The sequence below is a fragment of the Acanthochromis polyacanthus genome, chromosome 1, assembly GCF_021347895.1.
Source record: "Acanthochromis polyacanthus isolate Apoly-LR-REF ecotype Palm Island chromosome 1, KAUST_Apoly_ChrSc, whole genome shotgun sequence".
In the NCBI taxonomy this organism is placed as follows: Eukaryota; Metazoa; Chordata; class Actinopteri; family Pomacentridae; genus Acanthochromis; species Acanthochromis polyacanthus.
Window position 1 is genome coordinate 22,400,912 of NC_067113.1, and position 23,749 is coordinate 22,424,660.

Here is a 23,749-nt window from a genome sequence, read left to right on the forward strand (position 1 = left end):
GGGAAATCCAATACAGCTCTGATGGTAATTGAATAGTGCCAGACACCACCTGCCTCTCCCTCTCTCCTTCATTTTCTCTTTCCCTCTTTCACCATTTCTCTCCAGGTCAATCTGCTCACTGGTGGCAGAGACTGTCATTTTCCTCCTATATTTGTCACAACTGATTTCTTCCTACTGCAGTGGTTGACGTTGCCTCGTATACAAGACACAAACAGTTTGTGGATCACAGTATGTTCAAGCATTTTTTAAAAAATGCGATGCATGTAGGAATTAAGAAAAATACATCGTCTTCCCAGAGGAAGAGGGGGACATGTTAAATAAGTTATGAAATTCAAGAAGGATTTTGTTCTGGCATTGTAAAGAGTGGGTTTTGGCTGATGGCTATGAAACCAACTACACTACTTTGAAGTAGCAGATGGCCTGACATTTCCTTATTCTCAGAGAAGCCGATGGTGGCTAGATACAGTAGCGCAGGCAGCCAAGCCAAGTCCATGAGTGTGTGTGAGCATGAGAGTGAGCGTGTTCCACAGAGCCCTGTGTTGCTGAAGGCACCAATCGATAGTGTGAGTAAATAAAATGCACTAAGCTGGTGTAACCCTGCAAGTTAAAGAGAGAAAAGCCAGTCAGCTGCCCCTGTCTGTTCTACACATGACTCCCAGAGGCATCTCAAATACACAGGTCAGCTAAAATCACACTTGTGTCTGCTGCTGCTGTAGACAACATTAGAGTAGTACTGTGTCAAATTAAAGCTGGAAAGCAACTGACAAAGACCTCTGCTGACTTAACATGGGAAACGGCTTTACTTTTGTTTAGTACACCCTCAGTGTAACATATGGAGTACAGATCTGATTATTTCTTCGAGAGATGTTAGGTTGTCTCTTTGGTAGCAGATGCACTGAGCTTAAAGCACCATTGAAAAAAAATATGCAACTTATAGGCCCTCATATTGAGCTGTCCTCCTGACACAGAAGCTAAAGGGAACGTCAGGTATTAGCACAGAGCTCAAGTTCAAGAGGGGTGAAGCTAAAACAATGGAGAGACGGGAAGGAGGAGAAAAAAGGAAAGGCTGGAGGAATTTAATGAACATCCCCAGTGGGAGTGAAAGAGGGACTATCTACAGGCATCAAGGCCTGCCTGCAGAGAACAGCACAGAGAAATGATTTCAAAAGCTGCAGAAATCCGAGGGGATCTGCCGCCAGACTGAATGTGCCTCCAGGCCAGTGCATGAAAGGGTTAGAGAGCAGGCTGTGTGTATGTGAGTGTATTTCCTTCAGTCTGCCTCATTTCACACTGAGGCAAGTCCTCCTATATAAACCTTGCAGAAAAGAGGCGATGTAAACCTGAGAGCGCAACTGTTTGACGAGAGTGTAACTAAAACAGTGAAATAACCTTAGTCTAAACTATAAAGAGACTTTTACAATAGCCTAGCCCTCACAAGGTAATTTTTGTCCCCCTTTGCCATTTTAATATAGTGTCCATATGAGCCACATATATGAGCTGGTCATCCCATCACCAAGAGTTTCACCAGCACATCCACCCTGTGAGTTTGTCTTTTTTTTTTTTTTTTTTAATCCTCAGGTGGACACGACATATTTACCTTTCAACAAGTCCTGACTGTGGCTCATGGAAGCCGCGTCCAGCACCCCAGCTCCGGGGTAAAACAAGCTGCCCTCCTGTCCAGGCTGGCTAAAGTTGGCCGCTGTACCTGCTGCACCCATGCTTCCCCAGGCTCTCTTACCTAGAACCCCACTGTGCTCGATGGGGTACTCCAGCAGGGAGGTGGGTGCCAAGGCGTAAGGGTACTCGTAAGGGGTGGTGTAGATAAGCCCGCCATCCGGTGTGGGAGGCACCAGGGTGGGGGTGCCATTGGGCAGCATGGCAGCCATCTGAGTGGGCCGGATGAGGTTCATGATGGGGGCCCCAGCTGGTGTTGGGGGCCGGAGTGCCGGGGGAGGCAACACCTGACCTGTGGGGGCCGCTATGAGGCGGGGGCCCTGAGCGGCTGCTGCTGCCGCTGCAAGAGAGAACGCAAGGGTGGCTGCCATAAGCAAGAGAGCGAAGGACAGGAGTAGAAAGAAATAAAGTGGACAAGAGATAAAGTGTAGTGTGGTTGATCGTAATCACAGAGGAAAAGTGAAGGGTGAAAATACAAAGGAGGAAAAGAGGGGAGGGGGACGGGAAGTGGCAGAGAGAGAGAGGAGAGGAGCAAAAGGGAAAATTAGTCCATGCAATGATCATGGTGGTGAACCACAAAGCGACAATCTGTTGCAAAAGAAAAAAAAGGTCAACATAGCCAAACAAATTAAAAAACCCTCACACCAAAACATAAGAAGCACAAAATACTGCTGTCATTGCAATGCATTTGAAGCATACCAGTCACCATAGCAGCTACACATTCATCTACAGGAAATGACATGGGTGAAGTAAATGACACACATGCCAACAGAAATGGAGCTGTTGACTATACATAGAGGAGAAGGAGGCAGTTTTCACAAAAGAAAACAAAAACAGAATTTGGAACTTGATATGAAGGTCAGTGTAGGAGCATTTATAACTTGAAGCTATTAGTAACTTAGAGAAATGTTGATCATCTACGCAGTCAGCAGTCAATTTAAGTTGGATGACAAATAAGCACACATATATAATTTTTGAAGTGGTTATGCATTAGCACGTGCCACAGACTCTTCCCCCAAAGGCAGGTCAGTAAATTAAGTGCTACAGAGACTGCGGCTAGATGGTGGGCTAGATCACCATGGTTATCATTTAAGCAGATGTTGATAAAAATTAAACTCAATATTGAATTTAGTCACTTAAACTTTCTTCTAGAAAATATAAGCCCAAGTATACAGGGAGCTTTGGTTATAAATTAAATCATTTATTATAATTAAGAACACAATCAAGATCCAGAGAAAACATGCACAATTTTTGGACCAAGATGTCATACAAGTATTATTTGTAGGCTACAAATTATTAACTGTTACATTTACAAATAACTTTTATTGATTACAGAACAAACATTGTAGATTTGTGATCTTGTGACTGACATGCAGAGTTGCGCGGGTGAAATACAGCAATGTGGTGAAAGTCTGCCAAGAGCAAGTAACACAGATTGATTGCATCTCAACTGCAGGAGAAAGGATGGATGGAGGAATGGCTGAGGAGGAAAGAAATATGGAGAAGAACAGAATAGGAGCAGTCCTACTCATGGTGGGAGACTTGCTTGAGAGAGAGTTCTTGTAGTGGTCAGAGATAATATGATGGTGTGTACAGTTTAGATGTAATTATGCATAAACTTAATGAAGGTAAATAGAGTTAGTTATTGAAAATGTTGGTAAAAAGATGATACTTTTCTTCAGTAATTAAGTGTGGTTTATGCAGTTAAAAGATTAGTGACATGTGGTGCAAAATAGAAGGATTGTGGTTTAAACTGTGAATGTGTCTGTGTGTTTTCTTTGCAGCTCACTTACGTGTTTTGACATTATTGTCTCTGTATGTCCCATTGAGGATAGCTAACTCCATCAGCTGCATCTTCTTCAAATTGTCTTCTCCTTCCGCCTGTGAAAAACAGAAATCTTAATATGCATTCACAATAATACACCACACAGTAATTCCACATGAGTTGAGGCCCCTTTTCAGGGCCAAATGAAACAATCCACATGACAATCATTTCACCTAACCACATGTCTGGATGTTAAAATGCTACAATGGGGCAGCTAAATCATTTGGACATGACATGTCATCTGTTCTCCACAAGCACGAGTTGGATTGGGTTTAGGGAAACAGAGATGGAGATAAGCTAAAGTGCTGTTGTCATGGCAGAGTGCCTTGTTGTTACGAAAATGCTGACAGAGACATTAAGTGTGGGAATGCATATTCATAATCCATATCAGAATGATAATTACTGTAATTTTCCTTGCTCCCTTGTGCGCAATCAAATGCGCAATAACCGCCCTAGCTAATGTCAGTCCTGTCAATTAATGTTTGGATAAATAAATACAAAAGCAGCAGCCACTGTCATTATCGCCAAATTAGGGGACTGAAATTATTCACGGAAGGCAATTAAGATAGCACCCGTCCTCCCACTCACACCCATCCATTCCTCCCCCTTTCCTTTTTACACCCCCCACCGCACCCCCCAAACTCCATTTCCCCTGAAGCTACTGAACACTCAATAACCATGACAACACAAAAGCCCCAGTGATTTTCCAGGTTGTACATCATAATTTAAGCAGGGCCTTCTGTGAATTATTCTCCAAACTGAAGGGTACAAAGATGAGTACATGAAGCCCTGCTGACCTAAGGTCAACCTTAAGTGAACTATTGATTTTCTGTCCTTTGCTGCTAACTCAAGCTAAAATTGTGACACTTGTTCGCTCACTATTTCAATTCACAAATACAAAGACGGGTGGTTCAAGTACACTCAGCATCTGCATGTAAATATATCATGTGCACAAAGAGTAAGGCAAATCAGTCTGTTACTGGTGGCAGCAATAAAAGGAGGATAGGCAGATCCCTAACCTCTGTGTCGCTAGTCTACCTATGTGCAGAGTCTGTCTCCTGGACTAATTCACAGTTCAACAACAGCCTGCCGCCCTATTCAGAGGCCGATAAGGAAAGAAAAAATGTGGATGGGAAGAGAGAAAGAAAGGAGAGAAGAACGAGGGCTCAGAGTTAAGCCTTCCCCTGAGACTCCTCTTGAACACAGCCACCAAGAGAGGAAGAGAAACAGTGAGGTTAAGCAAGAGAAAAAGTGACAGCGGCTGGTCTCCCTTGACTAAATATAAGGCAGTGGCATCAGAGTATACACAGTATTTAGCTGTGTCTCTGTGTGTGTGTGTGTATGTATGTGTGTGTGTGCGCACGCGCACACGCAATGTTTAGTGTACCACAGAGCTGCCAATTAATGAAGCAAGGAAATTCTCTTGCTACTTCTACTGTGCTCTGTCTCTCTCTTTTAATGGGGATGTCTCAAAGCACAAAAATCACACCAAATAATTCTGAGCTGTAACACTTTCCTTGCAAAAACAGATCAAAGGCCAGTAATATAGTGATGCAACACACATCGTATATATTCTTTCGGTAATCAGAAGTTGACAGTGTGCATCATAAGGCTTAAATAATGACCTAGTATTAAAAATAATATGATGAACAAATAGCTTTATATACAATCAAACTGATAATTATTCCATTTTGTAAACAAAAACATGGTAATATAGCACAGTGAAAGTAATATTCCAGATGAAATCAAACCCTAAGCTTAACACCTTTTCTTAAAATCACACAACTATGCACATACACACGAGCTGCTGTTAAACAGGACTATGTCCTATTTTGTTCCCTCATAATTAGAGGTGAACAAAGGACCACTTGACATGCAGCATCAACACGAACTGAACATGGCCCAGGTCAATGGCTAACATTGCTAACATGGGTCAATAAATCCTCTTCAATAGAGAGGAAGGATCACTACTAATTAGATGCCGCAATCTCTATATAAACAACTGCACACATGAATGAACAAGCCCTGAAATAGCTGCCTATCACACCTAAAATAAAGCCAGTTATTGAATCCAATTCCCAATTGCTGTTTTTGTTTCCTCCAGTTCTCTGTGATCCTCTTTAGTTATTTTCATCGCCAAGTCAATCGGACCATGACCTACAACCTTGTACAATTAAAAAAAAAAAGGCAAATAAAGTGAGAAACAAGCTGGCTACAATTTACTAATGACACACAAGTCAAAACACTTTTCTGTTTCTTTCCTTCTATGTGTGTGTCTCCCCAAAAACTGTGTCAGCAGTTCTTTGGGATGGGGCCAAGCCGTATTACCAGACACAAATTGAGAAATGAGGAAAATGGAGGGAAGAAGCTGATACAAAAACGGAACTTAACTTCACCACATGAAAATCATGAAGGGGATACATGTACAATAAATTCAAAGCTTAATATGTTTATTGTGACAACAATAAATCCAACATTTATCGCTACTTTTGCCACTGTATGGGGAGTTGTGTAAACATTATCTATTGTGCTTATCCCATACATGCCACAAGCTTTTCCTGTGTATTTGGCTGCGCCTAATAACAGATTGACATTTTAAAATCAGGCAAAATAATGAGCAGATTTGGGAGGTTGTTAGAGGTGAGACTCAATAGGAGAGGAAGATAGGAGGGTTGGTTTGTAGGAGGCTACAGATCAGGACAAATGCATGCTGGGATATGAATGTTAAACCTGTTTGTGTGTGTTTGTGTGTGTTGTATAATGATGGATCTGTAGGGTTGTGGGGGTTAAATGGGCGCAAGGGAAGAGGGTGCCACCATCCATCCAACTCTACATTGGTGGCACACTGCCTGTTGAGAGGAGAGAGACACAAAATAGAGGGCAGCAAGAGGGGAAGAGCACAGATGCTGCTGCTCGGATGAGGTGTGTGCTGCTATGTGTGAAATGTGTCTAGGGCTGCTGTTATAGACCCATCTTCTCACTAACAGTTTGTTAGCTAAAGCCCCCAAACCCCGACAGATCATTGCTGCTTTACATCTGGAACAAGCTTATTTTCCCACATAAAAATACAAATTCCCTCCTGCAACATTTCCCTACTTTTCTGCTTTTGTTCTGCGTAGTACTCTGCGGATGTTTCAAAAGTGTTGGCAATATTAGCCCCATGGTCTGAGCTACACAACAACTAAGATGGCACATTTAAAATGGTTTCAGACAGGCGCAGTAAGATCAGAAGAAAGCCAAAAAGTGATGGTGGTGACACTGCTGAGTAGAGATGGATTGACTTAAATCATGTAGCTCTGGGTCGACTTGGAGAGCTTCCCACCCTCGAAGCACAGCTTAGGTGAATGATGAACAGTGCCGGGGAGAGCAGTTAACACTTTAATGTTGCTTTGCTCAAGGTGTTGTGACAATTAACAGACTCCTCAGTCAGCAGGTCCAACCCATAGTCAAACATCCCCTCAAACACAGCTATCACTAGGACCCTGTGTGAGAATGCTTCATGTGTGAGCCTGTAATGATCTGGCGTCTAGAATTCCCAGGAGAGGAATAGCTGCTGGATTATAGAATGAGAGCAATGAGGAAAGGGAAGTTTTCTGTTATCGTCCCTAACATGCACACATGCATGTGTGCAACAAACAAACACACCCTCACGCTCCTGTCCATCAGCGGAAAAGCCACTCAATAAAGCTGCTCTATCCAAAAGAATCAGATTCAATCAATGAGGCCTATTTGTGAAATCAGCAGAGCGGTAAAAGCTATCAGGGACAAGCAAGACAGAGAGATGAGGGAAGGAGGGAAAGGAAGAGGGAGGAGAAGGGAGATGAGAGTGTGATGAGCTAAAGTAGGTGAGCCGTGTCCCACTGCCTACCTGACAACCCTGCGATGAGGTCACTAGGTGCATACTAAATCACTGTCACACTTCACTCTTTTGTGCCTCGTCTGATCAAAGCCGGTGTCAATATGTTAGATGAATACAACCTGTAGCTAATGCCAGTTATCACGGACAATAGGCTTGTGTTCACTGAAATATAATGCATGTGTGTTTGGATGATAATAAGCAACAGATGAATTATCCACACCCCCACTTTCCCCCTGACACCCTACGACCAGGCCTTTTTCTATCCATCTCACTCGCAGATAAACACAACAGGCGCCTGGATTAGATTGTATGAATTTGCTCATGTCTATGGCTGCAACTGAGGGGGAGTTTTTGCTCAAATCTGGCAAGAGTCACAGTCTATGCAGCTCAGAGAGACGAAATGATGAGAAGAGAGAGATACAGAAGGAGAGGTAGAACAAAAGAGTACCAGGAGGAGAAAAAGCGCTGCAGAGCAAGTACAAGAGAAAGCGTGAAAGATTGCCTTTGAGTTGGTGGAGAGATGGAGAGATATGTAGGCAGGAGAAAGGGATAGCTAGAGAATATGAGACAAGAAAAGACAGACAGTGTAGTGAAAGCCAATTTGTCTGCTCCCTCGTGGGCTGACACTGGCTAAGGCCTGCTTTCCTTCCCTGGCCTCACTGCCAGTCATCACAAACAGGCGTATGCACACATGTGAGTATAAGCACACAACCACACACACACACACACACACACACACACACACGTACATCTTAGGCCTTAGCAGGGCCAGGGTCAGGCTCTCTCTAAACTACTCCAATTACCTCAGCAGTAAACACAGCCTGCCCTGGCTGCCTCCTGGGATACAGAGAGAGAGGCAGTATGTGTAGAGCTGAGAATGGGAGGGGAAAATTTCAGCAGAGTGGAGTGGAGGAGGTGATATTGGGAACCTCAGGGTGGGAGGAGTAGATGACTTCATGTACTGGGGTGGAACTGGTAGTGGCGGCAGCTGGTTTTCTCCCTGTTCCCCTCACTCTTCTCACTCCCTTTTGGTTCCTTCCCAAACTCAAACATCTGGAGGGAAATGATTACTCTTGCCACGCTGCCAAGACGACTTATCAACAATTCCACACTCTCCAGAAGTGGAGGGTTACAGAAGAGGAAGGAATGAGTCCTTGTACCAAGCTTCAAAACATCTCCATACTAAATACATAAGTGACAAGAAGTTTAATCAATTCTAGTCAACTAAAGCAAACCTGGAATCTGGATTCAAGTAAGAAATGAAAACACATGTGCACTAAGCCTGATTCCCATGTTTTCATTGACAAGATCATAAATCAAACTACTGCCCCAGAAAAAAAAAAAAAAATCCTTACATACCACTCATGTAAAGCATTTTCACAACATTGTTGAAGATTGCACGGAAAGTAAAACATACATACAAGAAAAAACACATTACACTGCTTTTACTTTTCAGTGGTGAGACCAGGCATAAATACAAGGTAAAACAAACATATAAGATTTTCTCTTTTCTTTAAAAAACAAAAATATCAAATCTACCTTTAGGTGAGCTGTACATCCTTTCTCAAATTCACTGCTTTACTGTCGCAGGCAATTTTCTTTCCTTTGCCTTGCTCCTCAGCTTTTGTAAAGATATCTGCCGAGGGAATCAGGCCTCAACTGTATTTTCCTTTCCCCAAAGACTAACAACGCAATCTCCTGCAACTCTTCTTTCTCACTGTCTTATACCTTCACAACACTCCCGCAAAGCCTCTTTATTTCTCCTTTACTCGTTTGCTCCCGTCCTCGCTCCCAGACAGCTCTGTTAGCGATGTGCGCCATTAGTCATGCTAAACCACCAACACACCAGCTCATTAGCATAGAAGTGAACCTGACTCCAGTCAGATTATTACAAACACATCATGGCTGCTCCGCCCCATTACTGTCAATCACAGCTTACTGAGGTACAGTTGAAAATGGCACATTACAAAGTCAGAAACTAACTCTTCTGTTAATACTTCTCTTTCTGCATCATAACAAAGAACATAAGTGCCAAGGCCTCAGAGTAAAACTGCTGCTGTGTTCTGTCTGGTGTAGCACTACTGGGTGCTCAGGCTGTTAAAATATGTTGTAGAGGAGTATTACCATACTTTAACTGGCAGAACATGGTTCCCTCTCACAGTTTCTATGGGGTTATCCATAACATGCCATGTGTCAGGGTGGCAGACACAGTCTGAGCCCTTGAACTGGCACTGGTTCCTGAATCTATGGAGCTTATAACAGACTTTTATTGTGCTGGAGAAGAGTGAAGTGGGCAGCCCTGGTGCTGTGTGCTAGCCCCATCAATATCTGCTGACAGACCCATACACAGACTCAGTGCCACCAACAGGAGAACAGAGAGGAAAAAAAGAGAGCAAAAGAAAATATGTTTTTCTACTGGCTTATTGCACTCTCTAGAACTTAACAAAAAATAAAAAAATGTATCAGTTTTTCTCTCCCCCATCAAAAGCATTTCCAATAGTACAAGAGGAAAAGCGGAGCGGAAATTCTGAGTGATCTTGTTTATCCTTAGAAACTGGGCTGGTATTCCATGTAACATAACAGCATTAAGAGCGGATTAAACTTCATATAAATAACCTAGAAAAATATATACAGATTTAACAACACGATTTAGATGTATTATTAAAGCTTGTTGGCCTGAATGGGGCTTTGACTAACAGATGATGTTACAGGCTAAGAGCATGAGGTCCCACTGTGCTGTACAGCCCAACAAACAGCTGTCTGTGTCTGCTGTCCTCTCATGATCATCTGTTCCCTGCCTAACAATAAAATTCCATCTCTTTGCCTCGCCTCCTCTCACATTCCCAATGTGTACTTTTAAGGTCTACCTTATTCGTGCTCTTCTATTCCAGATCCTCCTTCCACTTTCTCTCAACCCCTCCCCTTATCCCTCATACCACCACACTGCCAGACGGTGTATTGTTCTGTCGCTGCGATCCTTTAATGCCATCCAATCGAGCAGGGAATATCTTGAAGGGATTTGGCCAGGGATGATTTGCGAGCTTTAAATACTGCTAGGGGATTTGCATCAGATTCAGAGATCCTGACTTAGAGCTGATCACTGGAGCTTTCTCCTAAAACAGGGATCTCAGGACCTCCTGCAAGATGTGGCTTCAAACCTGGAACCCTTTGGATGGATGTGCACATGCACGGGCCAGGAACTACTTTTAGGACACCTTCGTTGGGTGTGGTTAGCTTATGTGGCACCATGCAACCTGGCAAAGCTCAAATTGTCAATATCTGCAAAAATGCAAGTCTCACTTCAATCAACACACCTAACATTCTCCATATTTACTTCTAATTAGTCACATCAACAAGGTGGATGAGGAAACTGATCTGGGAGTACATGAAACTGAATGTTCTCTACACTGCAAAAGAAGAACTTTTTCTATGATTATTTTGATGATTTAATCATTGACTAGCTTGCATAGCTATGAGGCATCCCAGGATTTCCTGCAGTGCATGACTGAAAAATACAGCATATTCTATTTTATTTAGGATGTTAGTGTTTCAGATGTTGAGTTCTGCCAAGACAAAAACACTGGGATTTCAACAAAGTGTTTTGAATAACAACAAAAAAGACAACCCAACCCAAGTTATACCATGGGACACCCAGTCAGCAACAGACAGTAAGTGAACATCACCACTAACAAACAACAGGAGTGTGAAAGAGAAAAGATGCAGACTCGAATAAACAAAGCAAATGAACCCTAGTGAGTCAAAAAAAGAAAAAAAAACTGAAGCAAACCCTCTTCATTCAAGACACCATGGAGGGAACAAAGAAAGCCATCAGTTCAGAGCTGGCTGGTGGGACTGAAGACTGAGAGAATGGAGTTTGAAATGACTTGAGCGATGGCTGGCAAAGCAAGGCATCACAGACTGTAGAAGCTGAATTTGATGGGCAGCCTTTGGGCTCTCTAAACGCTGAGCTCTACACAATCCTATTTTCCTTCCTAAACACTGGGACACACTGTCGCTGGAGAGGCAGAGATGAAAGCACTATGTGTGTGTTTGTATGCGTGTTCCCACATCACAGATGTTGAAGTTTGGCCCTAGTATGGGCCCTGGGGAAGTTGAGAAACTACTGGGGGTGGACAATGTATAAAGTGGCGTATGCGAGAGACAAAGTGGCAGAGAGACAATGTGCACAAGTCTCAATCAGCATTGAGTCTTTGGAGACAGAGTTCTAACAGCAACTCCCCTAAAATCGGTCCACAGGCATATGCACACTTCTGCATTTCCTTGCTTCTCAGTAAAGGGATTAAGGGGACCTTCAAAGAGAGTCAGAGAGATTGGCCAGGGGCCTGCAGGGTCCCTCTCCTTGCCACTGGAGTACTAGGGCAGATTAAAACTGCCCGGGCCTCTCAGCCTGCCTTGTTACCTGCCTTCTCTTTCTGCATAGTGTATTAGGACACTTGAAAACTCCCCTGGAGAAACTGAGCAGAACCAGGTGGATTAGGAAAGAGGTTATTTTACAATGATGTGAGGGACCTGGGTGATTAGGGACTAAAGTGCATGTCTATGATTGAAATTAAAAGGACAGTACATGTGGGCAAAGCTATTTTGCAAGTGGTACAGCGGGGCCTCTGTACACAGAATGCACCTTCACTAGGGATCGTGGCTGACTGAAAAAAATTTTAATGAATGAGACAGGAGAAGAAACAGGACTAATTCCCTCCAGACAGAAGAAATTAATAAAATGGATTAGCAACAGGGTGATGTTTCAAGGAGAAATAAGAGAAGGAAATAGAAGGAAGAACTTAAGAGAGTGCGTGCAAATTGCGTGATGAGATTGAGGTTGCATTCAGGGCCATGGATGATGAGCGATCACAGACAATAACTGACTTAACTCTAGTCCTCTTCAGGTGTGTCCATTAGTTTGTATCATGATTAATCGTAGACCCATTATTCACTGTAAATTCACTGCAAACTTTATGGATAACAAATATATTCATCTCTGTTTTACATATGCTGCCATTAACATGTGTGGAAAGCACATGCATGTTACTGCAAATCTTTCCTTCCTCCCCACCAGTGAGATGGTGAATGACAGATGAATAAAACAACTGTGGGAAGGTAGGGAAGAAGATGAAACATGTCATTCAGTGAAAATGTTATTGCAATCTGAATCTTCTCACTGCCTTGGATTTTCACATTTCCTGCTGATGGCTTCGTGAGCAGACTGATAAAGGGAACAGCAGGGAAAGTGGAATTCAAAGTCACACACCACATTCCTTGCTCTTATGTTACCATGTGTGTGCAAGTGTACATTTGTGGAGTACAAACCCTGACAACAACCCATGAACTTTCTATAAGTGTGCCTCTAAGTAGATGCAGACAAATGCAAGAAATTCTGTCTAAGTGCATATTCACACCTAGTTTATTTAGTTCAGTGAAAACAAACTCTGGTTTGTTTGTTTGTTTGGGGGAAAATGCTGACAGTTGAACCTATATGTAGCTCAGATAACTGGTCTAAAACTGTTCAAAAACAATCTGTTGTTCATGAACTGTTTATAAAGTGACCTAATAATTAGACTGCATAGGTGAATCAGTAGAGCATTTGATAGCCATGGCAACATAACTTATGTGCATCATCATGTGAATGCACAATTTTTCACTCATCAGTCAAAAACACTTAAATGAGAGATGCTTAATATGTTGGTAGTTCACATTATTGGCTGATAGGCAAGAAAATTAAACTACTGTTATTGTCTGATAATGGAATCTCAGATAATAATGATGTCCAGACATCCAGGATCTGCTGTGGAGCCGATACAACCAAAATCATCTCTGAGTTCTGATACTTGCGTGCCTCCTTTGTCCTGTAATCTCTGTGTTGCTGTCTGCTTACACAAAAGTGGATTTAGCACACGCATAGCTGTCACAATGTGACTTTAAATACCCAACATAAAATTTATTTTGCTTCGTGGAGACTTTGAGGCTGATACCAACCAGCCCATTCTGCTCTTTGCCAGCAGTGAGCATCTGCATATCTGAGAGGGAAAGGGAGGAGGACAGGATGAGGACACAGAGCTGTTAGCAGTCATCTTTTTTATGGGTGTAATGGCACGGAAATATCGTGGTTTGCTACATACCCTGGTTTTGAGGTCAGGGGTCAATGCTAGGAGACAATTTGGTACAGCAAAAACAAGAAATCCATCACAACAAACTAATGTTTGTTTCAGTTTTTGATTTTGTTAAACATTGGTTTACTACTGTTGCGTCTTGATGAAAAAAAGTACGTCACCACTGCTGCAAATGGTTGCAACTTACTAATGAAAAAGCAGAATTTACAAAATAAATAAAAATTTTAAAAAAGGTGAGAAATACGGAAGATGTTTGTTATAAATGCATATATGATTATAGTCCTATGTTTCTGCATTTGGAAGATTATTGGTGGTTATTATACTGGTTTCACATTAAAATTTGCCCTAAAAAGCAGCTAATTATTGTTTATTGGTATCTGCTCTGAAATGCCATATCTGTGCATCTCCAGTTACAACTGTGGTCTGTTGTGCTCATATCCTCTATTATTAATGTCAGTGATATTACTACAGGTCTGAAACACCCAAGATTAAACAATTACTCTGATGAACACCAAGATGCTGCAATCAGTTAAATTGTTCTAAGTTATCTGATAATAATTTGTCTTTATTTGAATGGCCTGCAGCGTTGTCTTATCACATCTGCTTTAAATTGTCTTTCAATGTGTGTTTTTTTGTGTATTTTTCAGCTACATATGGGAGCCAGAGAGAGAGTAAAACTAGTTTTAAAAAAGCCTGCCTGCCTTTCTGTTCAAGGGCCAGTAAATTAAAGAGGAGGAGGAGAGATGGCCAGAATTAGGCAGGTTGTTCCCTACGGGATTACTGTTTCTTTAGGGTCAGAACCACCTGTCTGCCCCCCAGGAGAGCCATAGAGCTGGAGATGAAGAGCAATGGGCAGATGGAGACGTGGAGGGAAGGGATGGCAGCGAAAGAACCCTCTGGGGCAAGACAAGACCAAGGCCCTCCTGTTGGGTCTGAGCTGACAGGAGGGACTCGGCACACAAGACAGAACCTCACTAGTTACTGCAGGTAGTAGAGCAATAAAAAGCTTTGACTGGAAAACATATGGGAGTTGAGAACTGAAATTCTTTTCAAACAAGTAACAAATGATATTTTTGAGAAATGCATTTTACACAGAATCAAATGCGTGTACTGTTTATGCAATTTCATAATGCACTATATAATTTTCTGTCAAGCTTTTGTGTATGATTGCCATGGCAGAGAAGACAGTAGTAAATGGTTTGTCCTGTCAATCACTCAAAGAGAGAAAGAGGCAGACATCAAGACACGGAAAATACGCAAAAAAAAAAGACAAATAGAGAAAAAACAGGGTGGGGAAAGATAGCTAGAAATAAAGAAAAAGAAGTATTAAAAGAGAATAAGTGTCAAATTTACTGGGTGCTGCAAATGCGCAACTGTGAACACAGCAACGCCACTGTTGCAAAAATCAGCTTTTTCCTTTATATTAGTAAGACCGCCGCAATTAAGGGTGGAAACTCAAAACATTCTTGGTGGTAAAAACGGAAATTAAAAAGCATGCAAAACAGGCACAAGCCTGGCTATTCACTGTGATTGACAGAGGAAAGTAGCATAATAGTTTCTATTCTCCTACACATTTCTGTGGTAATAGATACAAAAAAAAAACCAAACTCTTTTCATCCCTTCCCCTCAGAAAGGCACAGTGGTAGGTAAAAATAGCTTCCAGATTCATGTGTGGGTCATAGGTATGTGTGATGTGACTGGTTGTGTGTGTGTGGTCATATATTTTCTACCCAGCACTGGTGTTCTGGGATGCTAGTGAAGGTCTTATCCAAGCCTGCTTTCAGGTGTTTCAAACAAAGGCCAACATTAGGCCATGAAAACGATGCATTTATTGTTGCTTTGCTGTCTGGAGTGCAGTTAAAGTTGGGTCGTTGGGCCTAAACTTGTCAGGTATTTATGTAAACTATAAAGCTAAAAGAAAAGGCTGTTATGAGGGGATTTAAAAAATGTCAGCATGCATTGCTTGAGTAAAAGCCGTTTAACCTGACATGGCTGATCATAGCCACTTACCACACATTAACCTATCAGAAGAGGTACAGAAGTGATTCTTATTGACACAAATTTCAGGAAAGCCACATCTGCTAATTTCTAGTAAAACAATTTAAGTGATAATTCCAATATGGGTCTGTGAAGTATCTGTCTCAAACATACTAGCTGGGGGATATAACTGGATAAATGGGTGTGAGGACTGAAGATGGATAATGATGAAAGTGGAGGACAAGAGGATAGCTGAAAGTCAAAGGTCACACACACACACACACACACACACACACACACACACACACACACACACACACACACACACACACACACACACACACACACACACACACACACACACACACACACACACACACACCTTGGGCCAAGCAAAAAAACAGCATAACAGAATTGAAGGAGGGGCGTGATGCAGCCTTGCCGTCTCAAGTAGAGGTCACCAAGTCAAGGAAGCCAATTAAAAAGATGATTAACATTCATGTGGGAGATGTGGTGTCTACGTGCAGGTGGGATGGGCTCACCATTCTCTCACACACACGCATATATAATGGGAGCAGCGAACAGTGCAGTCCAGCCTGTTGTAACTGTGGTGTCCTGGGAGGTTGAGATCAGGAGGTTAATATGATCCAATCCAACTCCTTCATTAGCCTGATGAAGGTAATAACAGCCTATGGGGACAGAGGGGCTGCCAAGCTGACAAAATCTACCTACAACTTGCCTGCAAGGTCTGTGAGCCTGGTTGAGCTGGCTGGCATTGAGTGATACTAGCTACTTTTGTCATTTATCACATTTACATGCAGACAAACGCTGCATGGAATGACAAAAGAGGTTGTTGTGCAATGTGATGTGAGTCTACCATCCCCTTCAATGATCACAGCTTACATGATTGTATGGGACCTGAACTTCTTCTCTTCCAGGAGCCAAAGATGCACAATCTCCCCAAACATCAAGTTTTGAGATAATCACAGACCACCTAACACAGAGTAGTATCTTTAGAAATACAAAAGTCATGATTATTGAGCACAGTTAAGGGTGTGCATCCTACAAGGCAATCAGACAGATTCAATAAGAAATGTGAGCTTCTGCTCGTGGATACAGCTCGGTATCATGCCTGACTAAAGATGTGCAGAGGGGAAGTAGATTAAGAGTAAATAAGAAGAGAATGGTAGTGATAGGTAGGCCTAACAGAGAATAAACATCATTAATTGGAGAGGCGCACATGGATGGGTGCAGCCAGATGGCGTTTTGTACTCATTTGTCATACACTGCTGACACAGAGAGAGGGGAGTGAGAACTAGAAAAAGAAAAACAGAAAGAGGTGTTTATTGATTGCAAAGTCAGTACACTGCTGCCTAGAACAGACTTCCACTGTTTAAATCTAGCTCTGCTTGTTCTGCATCATCTTTTCTCTCTGCCTGTGCCTTTCCAGACTGAGTGGTTCTGATGGTGCTGCCATTGTACACTCTGCCAAGCCGGATGCATACTGGTGAGTACAGACACAACACCCCACAGATAGCCAAGCTTGGCATCCATTAAGGTCCATCTGTCTGCCTTTCAGAAAAACACAATCTACTGTATGTTCTTTCTCAAAGGTGGTCCATAACAGAGGAAAGAATAGAGAAAGAGAGAGGAGAGACAGAAGACTCAGGAGAGCAAGAAACAGGAACAAGAAAAAAGGGGGAATACAAGCATGCCAAAAACAGAAAGTCTCAGCACACAAGGACTACAATGAGACTAATGTCCAAAAAAACAGAATGACAAAATAATCTTCTTATTTCTGTTACGGATACAAGAACCACACAGGTGAGAAAATGTTCCAAATAGAGCTTCTGAAAAGGGCGACAAAATGATGGAGGAGAAAGTGAGGGAGATGGAGCACAAGAGGGAGCAGCAAGCTGGAGTCAGGAGACAGGACTGGGTTCCCACCATCCCACAAATGGAGAGTGGCGCTCGAGGCCACAGTCTGCTCAGGCTGCTACCATGCTCACTTTGTTCTCTGCAATGACAGTTTCATTCAGGGAGACATGTACTTGGCTCTTCAGGGCCAAAGTGCCCCTTCACCAACTAGCCGTTTCTTTCTGTGTGTCCCATTCTCCTTTGAAAACCTAACCTTTGTGAATTTTGTGTGTGTGTGTGTGTGTGTGTGTGTGTGTGTGTGTGTGTGTGTGTGTGTGTGTGTGTGTGTGTGTGTGTGTGTGTGTGTGTGTGTGTGTGTGTGTGTGTGTGTGTGTGTGTGTGTGTGTGTGTGTGTTTTAGAGATTCAAAAACTACCCAGCTACCTCTTTTAATGCCCAGTATGTTTCTTTCCATGAGTGCCTGCTGTCACTGCACTGCATTAGAAGTAGAGCTGGTTGGCAGGATCTCAATATCACTATCTACCAGACCTTGCAATCTAAAAAAAATAATAAAAATACCTGGGGAAAAATAAATCATAAAACAATAAAACTGCAGACTTCTCACAAGAGTATAAAATCTGAAGGTAGATGACTTATCACTACAAAACCTTACATTTGAGCTCTCAGAAAGCATGAGATGCCACAGAAGGGGCTTGTTTCCAGGGTAACATATATACTTTTATATTTTGCCTGCTTTGGATTTTTACTGTAAATGCAACAGATTTTTATATTTAACTTTCGAGATCAGCAACATCAAAACTGAAATTGATACAAAGCTCGAAGACACTGCACCCCAACAAATCTCTCTAATTCTAATTCTCTAATTCTGAATTATTATTTAACACACAAATGGTTTAAAAAAACAAAAAAACAAGCAAAAGCATTTAATCCTGTAACCAAAAATGCCTTTACTGCCCACTCTGAAAAAAATCAAAGAACTCCAGTCAACACAAAGACATTCTTAGCATTTGTGTCTTCAGGCAAATGTACTCAGGGTTACCCAAGGACAAGGCCTTTGTGTGATTGCAAATGGCCTTGTCCAATTGTCTGCCTATATTTTTCTTTTCAGTCCTTCAAGCAACACTCTGACATGAAGAATAGTTAAATGAAACTTCCCACTGCATACACCTGTCAATTACAGACACACACTTAAATGAGCATGTGTGCATATATATACACCAATAAGACACATAAAACAAATGTACAGGTTCAACATTAAAATATGTACACCTTGGAGAGATCAATGTGTTTGTTTTAGAGCTGATCCAAATACTGATTATTCAAGGAGAAAGATAATCGATATCTGGAACCAATATAAATTAGGGCTGAGACTTCAATGCGTTAATTTCAATTAATTAATTACAGAAAAAAAATAACGGGTTAAAAAAAATTCATTTAATCGCACTTTCTCTGTTCCCTAATTTCTGGCACATCGGTAATACTGAGGCACACATTCCAGCCTGATAGCTAAAGTTTGTTTGCCAGTAGCATTGTGACGTCAGCACACAAGAAAGTTTGGTGAACAGTGAAGGAAGACTAGAACGCATTACTTGGCTTGATGAGCATGAACGTGCGGAAGCTCAAACGCGCACAGAACACACTGAAATAGTGCTGGCTGGATCCGTCCAAGCCACTGTGTTGGCTTCAAATTCAGAGAGCTAGAGCCGTGAATAAATGGCAGATTTTTTTTCAGGGCACACAGAATGGAAGCAAGCAGAGCATGCGAACATTTTTGCTGAATTTGACATAAAGTATATTGGATTAGAATTGCTGACTGTACCTTTAACCACTGTAGGAAGGCAGCTTGTCGAGTTCTTATCAGGCCTCAAAAATGTTCAAAGAAATAAAGAAAGGCAACATATATTCAATTTACTTCTCTGGGTAACACTAGTTCTTCCTCTGTCATACTCTCATTCTGGAACAGTATTTGGATTTTAATCTAACTTTTATTTTTTATGTATCTTTTGACAAATTATATTTTTGCTAATTAAAAGGCAAATCTGCTATACATCATTTGGGGACAACTCCTGCTTTTAGTGAAACAGTGTGGTCACATCCTAATCAGCAACGTCACAACAGGCATTTTCTCTCTTTTGTCAAAGACAAAAAATATACCTACATTAAACTAATTAGATAGATTTGCTGCCAAAAGCACAAATGCTGAAATGTTTTAGCCAATATAGAAGTCATGTTTGCCATTTTTATGAGTATTATATAGAAACTGCTCTACAGCTAAAGGCCAGTTTGATCCAAATTCATGTAGATATGTGGCACCCATTATGCATACAGTCGCTCGGCCAAGACTTATTAGAGGAATTTCTGTGTTTGCTACCCAAGCTGTGTTTGACTTGGGGAGTACAACTCAGCAGAAGATCATTAATAACATATGGAGATAATTCAGAGGGATTTGGACTTAAGCCGGTGTCTGTTTATGCAAGTCAGCTGGGAGCTGATTCTTATTTGTGACTAACATCATGTTCATAACCTTGGCATATACACAAGTCAGGTTTTCTGCCTCCCACAATTGGCCATGTTCTTCTGTCAATCACAGGACAATGTCCAGCTACTGGCCAATCATTACTGTTGTGCAGTTCTTCTAGGGACAAGGAAGGGGAAGTGGAATGGGCCATTCAAGGTTTATGCCTACAGTTCAGCAAGTATCAGAGTGGAGGTTACCTAAAGTGCAGTGGGGCTCTGCTGCCGGCTCCGTTTGAGGGCCTTAACGAAGGACTCAAGGGATGAGTGGAGCATTTTAGTCGGTGTATATGTGTGTGTGTGTGTGTGTGTGTGTGTGTGTGTGTGTGTGTGTGTGTGTGTGTGTGTGTGTGTGTGTGTGTGTGTGTGTGTGTGTGTGTGTGTGTGTGTGTGTGTGTGTGTGTGTGCATGCACGTGGACACTTTTTTCCAGGCATGTCTATCAGTGTGTGCTGGTGTGTGTACTAGGGCAGGATCAGTGGAGTAAATCCAGACTTGAAAGAGTAGCTCAATCAAGCTCTCCTACCCATCTCTCTCTCTCATTCCCTGTGCCTCTCTCATCTTGCCGATGTTCCCCTGTTCCTAGTTCATGTAGAGTTGAAGAGTTCACAGGACTAAGGAGCAAAAGAGCAATGCCGGGGGCAAAGAGGAACAAGTGTATACCTTTAACGCTTCCCATCAGCACTGTTCTTCAGCTCCCCAGCAATACCTGTGTAAGGAACAGCCACTGACAGGGCTGAACGATAGTCAGTGCCTGCTTGGCTGGCTGACTGACACAGACAAAATGTATTTACAGCATACGTGCTCTCACAAATGTCTTGGAACGGTTTTCAAGTTTCACATAATTTGTCACAAATTTCAGCAAAATACCAAAAAGTGCAAATTGCTATTGCAAAATCCAACTACTACATTTGGTTAGTGCCTTTGAACAAATCTTCAAAGCAAATTACAATTTTTTATAGGATGACTGAATGAATGAATGGAATGTAAACTGCTAAACAATGTTATTTGTGAGTTCAGCTTAACTGGTTAAGTATACGGTTTTTCACCGCAGACATCCTGACTTCTAATCCCAAGTGAGTCAATTGTGATAATATTTAAAAGGCAAAACTATCATTATAAAGCCTTCACCTTCAATTTAGGACCAGATTGGCAGACAAAACAAACTTTGGGCTATCACCCTATCCACCATCTTTGCTTCATTACTGCAGCTGGGCCCTCTTCAGTGACAAGCAAAGTCTTTTCCTTGAAAGAGAATAAAAAGCATGACCTCATTTTGCTTCCTGTGCAATGTAATAAAGGCAATTTTACGCTGCCAAATGTGTAGAAGATGCCCTTCATTAGAACAGTGCGTACTCAGCACGTCCATACTTTAATCCAATTTAGTTTAGCATGATAAAGGGCATTAGAGCCAGCCAGTTTCACACTCACTCACGACACGTGTGCATGCAGATGCACGCAATGGCATGAAAAAAGTACAGTGTCTGAAGGGTTCATGGACAAATAATGTACCAACCCAACACTGAGGAGTACTCGGCATTTATGTTGTCATACTGAAACTAATCATCACTTTAAATAACATTTCAATTCATCCTACTTTAGCTGAGTGAGAGGCCATCGTGGTGATGGTAATATTCCTCATGCAAGCAAGATAGATTACATCTATAACAGAGACTCAAACTTGCTTTTTATTTCTCTCATCGAGACAAAATACTTTCCAAAAAAACAATAAAAGGCAATCCCTAGCTGAAAATATACTTTGGAGCTATAATCTTGAACATTTGGAATATATGAACTGAGGAGACGTATGTTCAATATTTATTATATTATAAAACAAAACAGGACATACTATTCCTAAAGAATGAGAGCTTTATATGTAAACTTGATATGTTCAGAAAAACACAAAGCACACATTGTCTATGTAATGGAAGGATCTTTTCGATAAGTTCATTTGAACAAAGATAACTTCCCTGAAGGAAAAATGCCCTTTTGTGGACTGCATTTGGTCATTAATTAGCTCTATAAAACTCCTATTTGAATTAAAGGTAGAGTGAAACCTTATGAGCAAGATTTCATTAGAGTCTCAGAAGAGCTAAAAGCTGCTTTCTTGTGTTTGAGAAATAAAAGAGTGTCTCTTTAATCCACTCCGTGGTTCAGGTACTGAATCACCAGACCATCTTTAATGTACTTGAGAAAGCAATTTTTGCGGCACTCCATTCAGATGAGTCTTAGCTGCTGAGAGCTGTCATTGACTTAAAAGGGGGTTTGTTGTGTATGTGTCGACATGTGCTAACAGTGACTCATTCTGCATGCCTGTTTTTAAAACATCGTCACTTCCAAATATGGTTTCTCCCCAACTTGGTACATATAAGCGTGTCTACGTCCTCTGTGTACATAGAGGCTGTAGAGATCTTAAATATCCCTGCACCCACCAACAAAGCAAGTGCCTGAAGAAATGACAGGCAGAAAAAGACGAGCAATCCTGAACAACAAGACAGGAATTAAAGTGCTTTCCACGCTGTCACAACTGGCTAAGGCCTCTCTGAGACAGACATGGTAGAAATATCATATTAGACGGGAGACGCACAATGACAACTTCTGCGTCCCGTGCAATTCGAATGCCTAGAGCATAAAAGTTGCAGTTCAAGGCCCTAAATGCAGCCAGAATGAATTGAGCCTACATTTCCATGCAGACATACGCTGATCGGGAATTTTAGAGCCTATAATGATGAATGATAATTACCTGGCAGATACACTAATCCAATAACCAAAAATATTAATCATACAGATACTACAGTGTGAACAAGAAAAACAAAACATGAGCCTTTACCTTCCTTAAAATTGCTATTTGTAATTTGAAACTACTACTCATAGAAAGGAGAAAAGACTTCGTGTTGAACTTGTAAAACCCTGCATTCTTCCGTATCCCTTATTAGCAAATTGTGTTGCTTGTTCCGATAATAAGCACTGTTGTCATCAACTCAAGTAAACTGTGACCTAAAAGTGTGTTTTCAGATGTGAGTGTCTCTCTGTCCACTTGGTATATCTGTTGGCCCTGCCTTTGCATAGTAAGCAGGAGCCCAGAAAAAAAGGAGAGACTGAGAGGTAGAAATGACCACTAATATTTAATTCTTAAATAGTGTGCATATAGATTTGCTATCATTCCACAATTTCGCTCTTAAGTTGCACTGTCATCCTCAATTCTTTGAGGTTTTTTTATATTTAAAGGTGGTCGTCTTTCATGAGGTGTCAGTCTCCTAGTGGTTGTTGAAGGCAACATTATTCTACTACTAAGAAATTACAAGCTGATAAATTGTAATACAGTTATATCTGGGGCAAACATCGTCCTTGTTGCATTTGTTTCTCCCACTGTGGAAAAATCTAAACGTGAAGCGCACGTGTAGGAATAATTTTGCATGAACAGGACGTGCCTGAAGGAAAGCAGCTTAACAAGGTTACATTTCAAGTGACGCTGGATACCTTGTTTAACCTTGAATGCCTGGCACTGGCTGGCCCTATTTCCGGAGACCACCAAGCCCTCTGCATTGCCACCTGGCGGCAAACCTGGGCCTTCAGCTGCCCTGCCCACCTGTCCACTGCAGTTAAAAGCAATAATACAGTCTGTGTGCCAAAAACTACCAGCGCCCGTCACTAGTGGCACAGTGCATGAGGAAGTCTTGGCAGAGGGGAAGCGGAGATGAAATGTGGCAGTCACAGGAGGTGTGTGCAGCTAGCTATGTTTTTCCACTCCACTGGAGGTACAGCCAACCTGTTCCCCTGGTCTATATATGGAAGTAAACAGGATGCTAACAGTGGGGTAGTAGTGGTACACCATATGTAGCCCCATCATCCTGGGGTGTTCACTAAGATGGCTGAGCATGGACATGTCCCTCTTAGCA

At 41.9% G+C, this 23,749-nt stretch overlaps 1 protein-coding gene across 1 annotated transcript in view; it reads right to left on the reverse strand.

The window, feature by feature from the left end:
• The window catches only part of qkia (QKI, KH domain containing, RNA binding a), a 78,981-nt gene that overhangs the window by 8,308 nt on the left and 46,924 nt on the right, over window positions 1-23,749 (reverse strand). Inside the window, 2 exon segments of the mRNA XM_022196572.2 lie at window positions 1,739-2,038; window positions 3,468-3,555. Coding sequence (XP_022052264.2) covers window positions 1,739-2,038; window positions 3,468-3,555 — 388 coding nt within the window.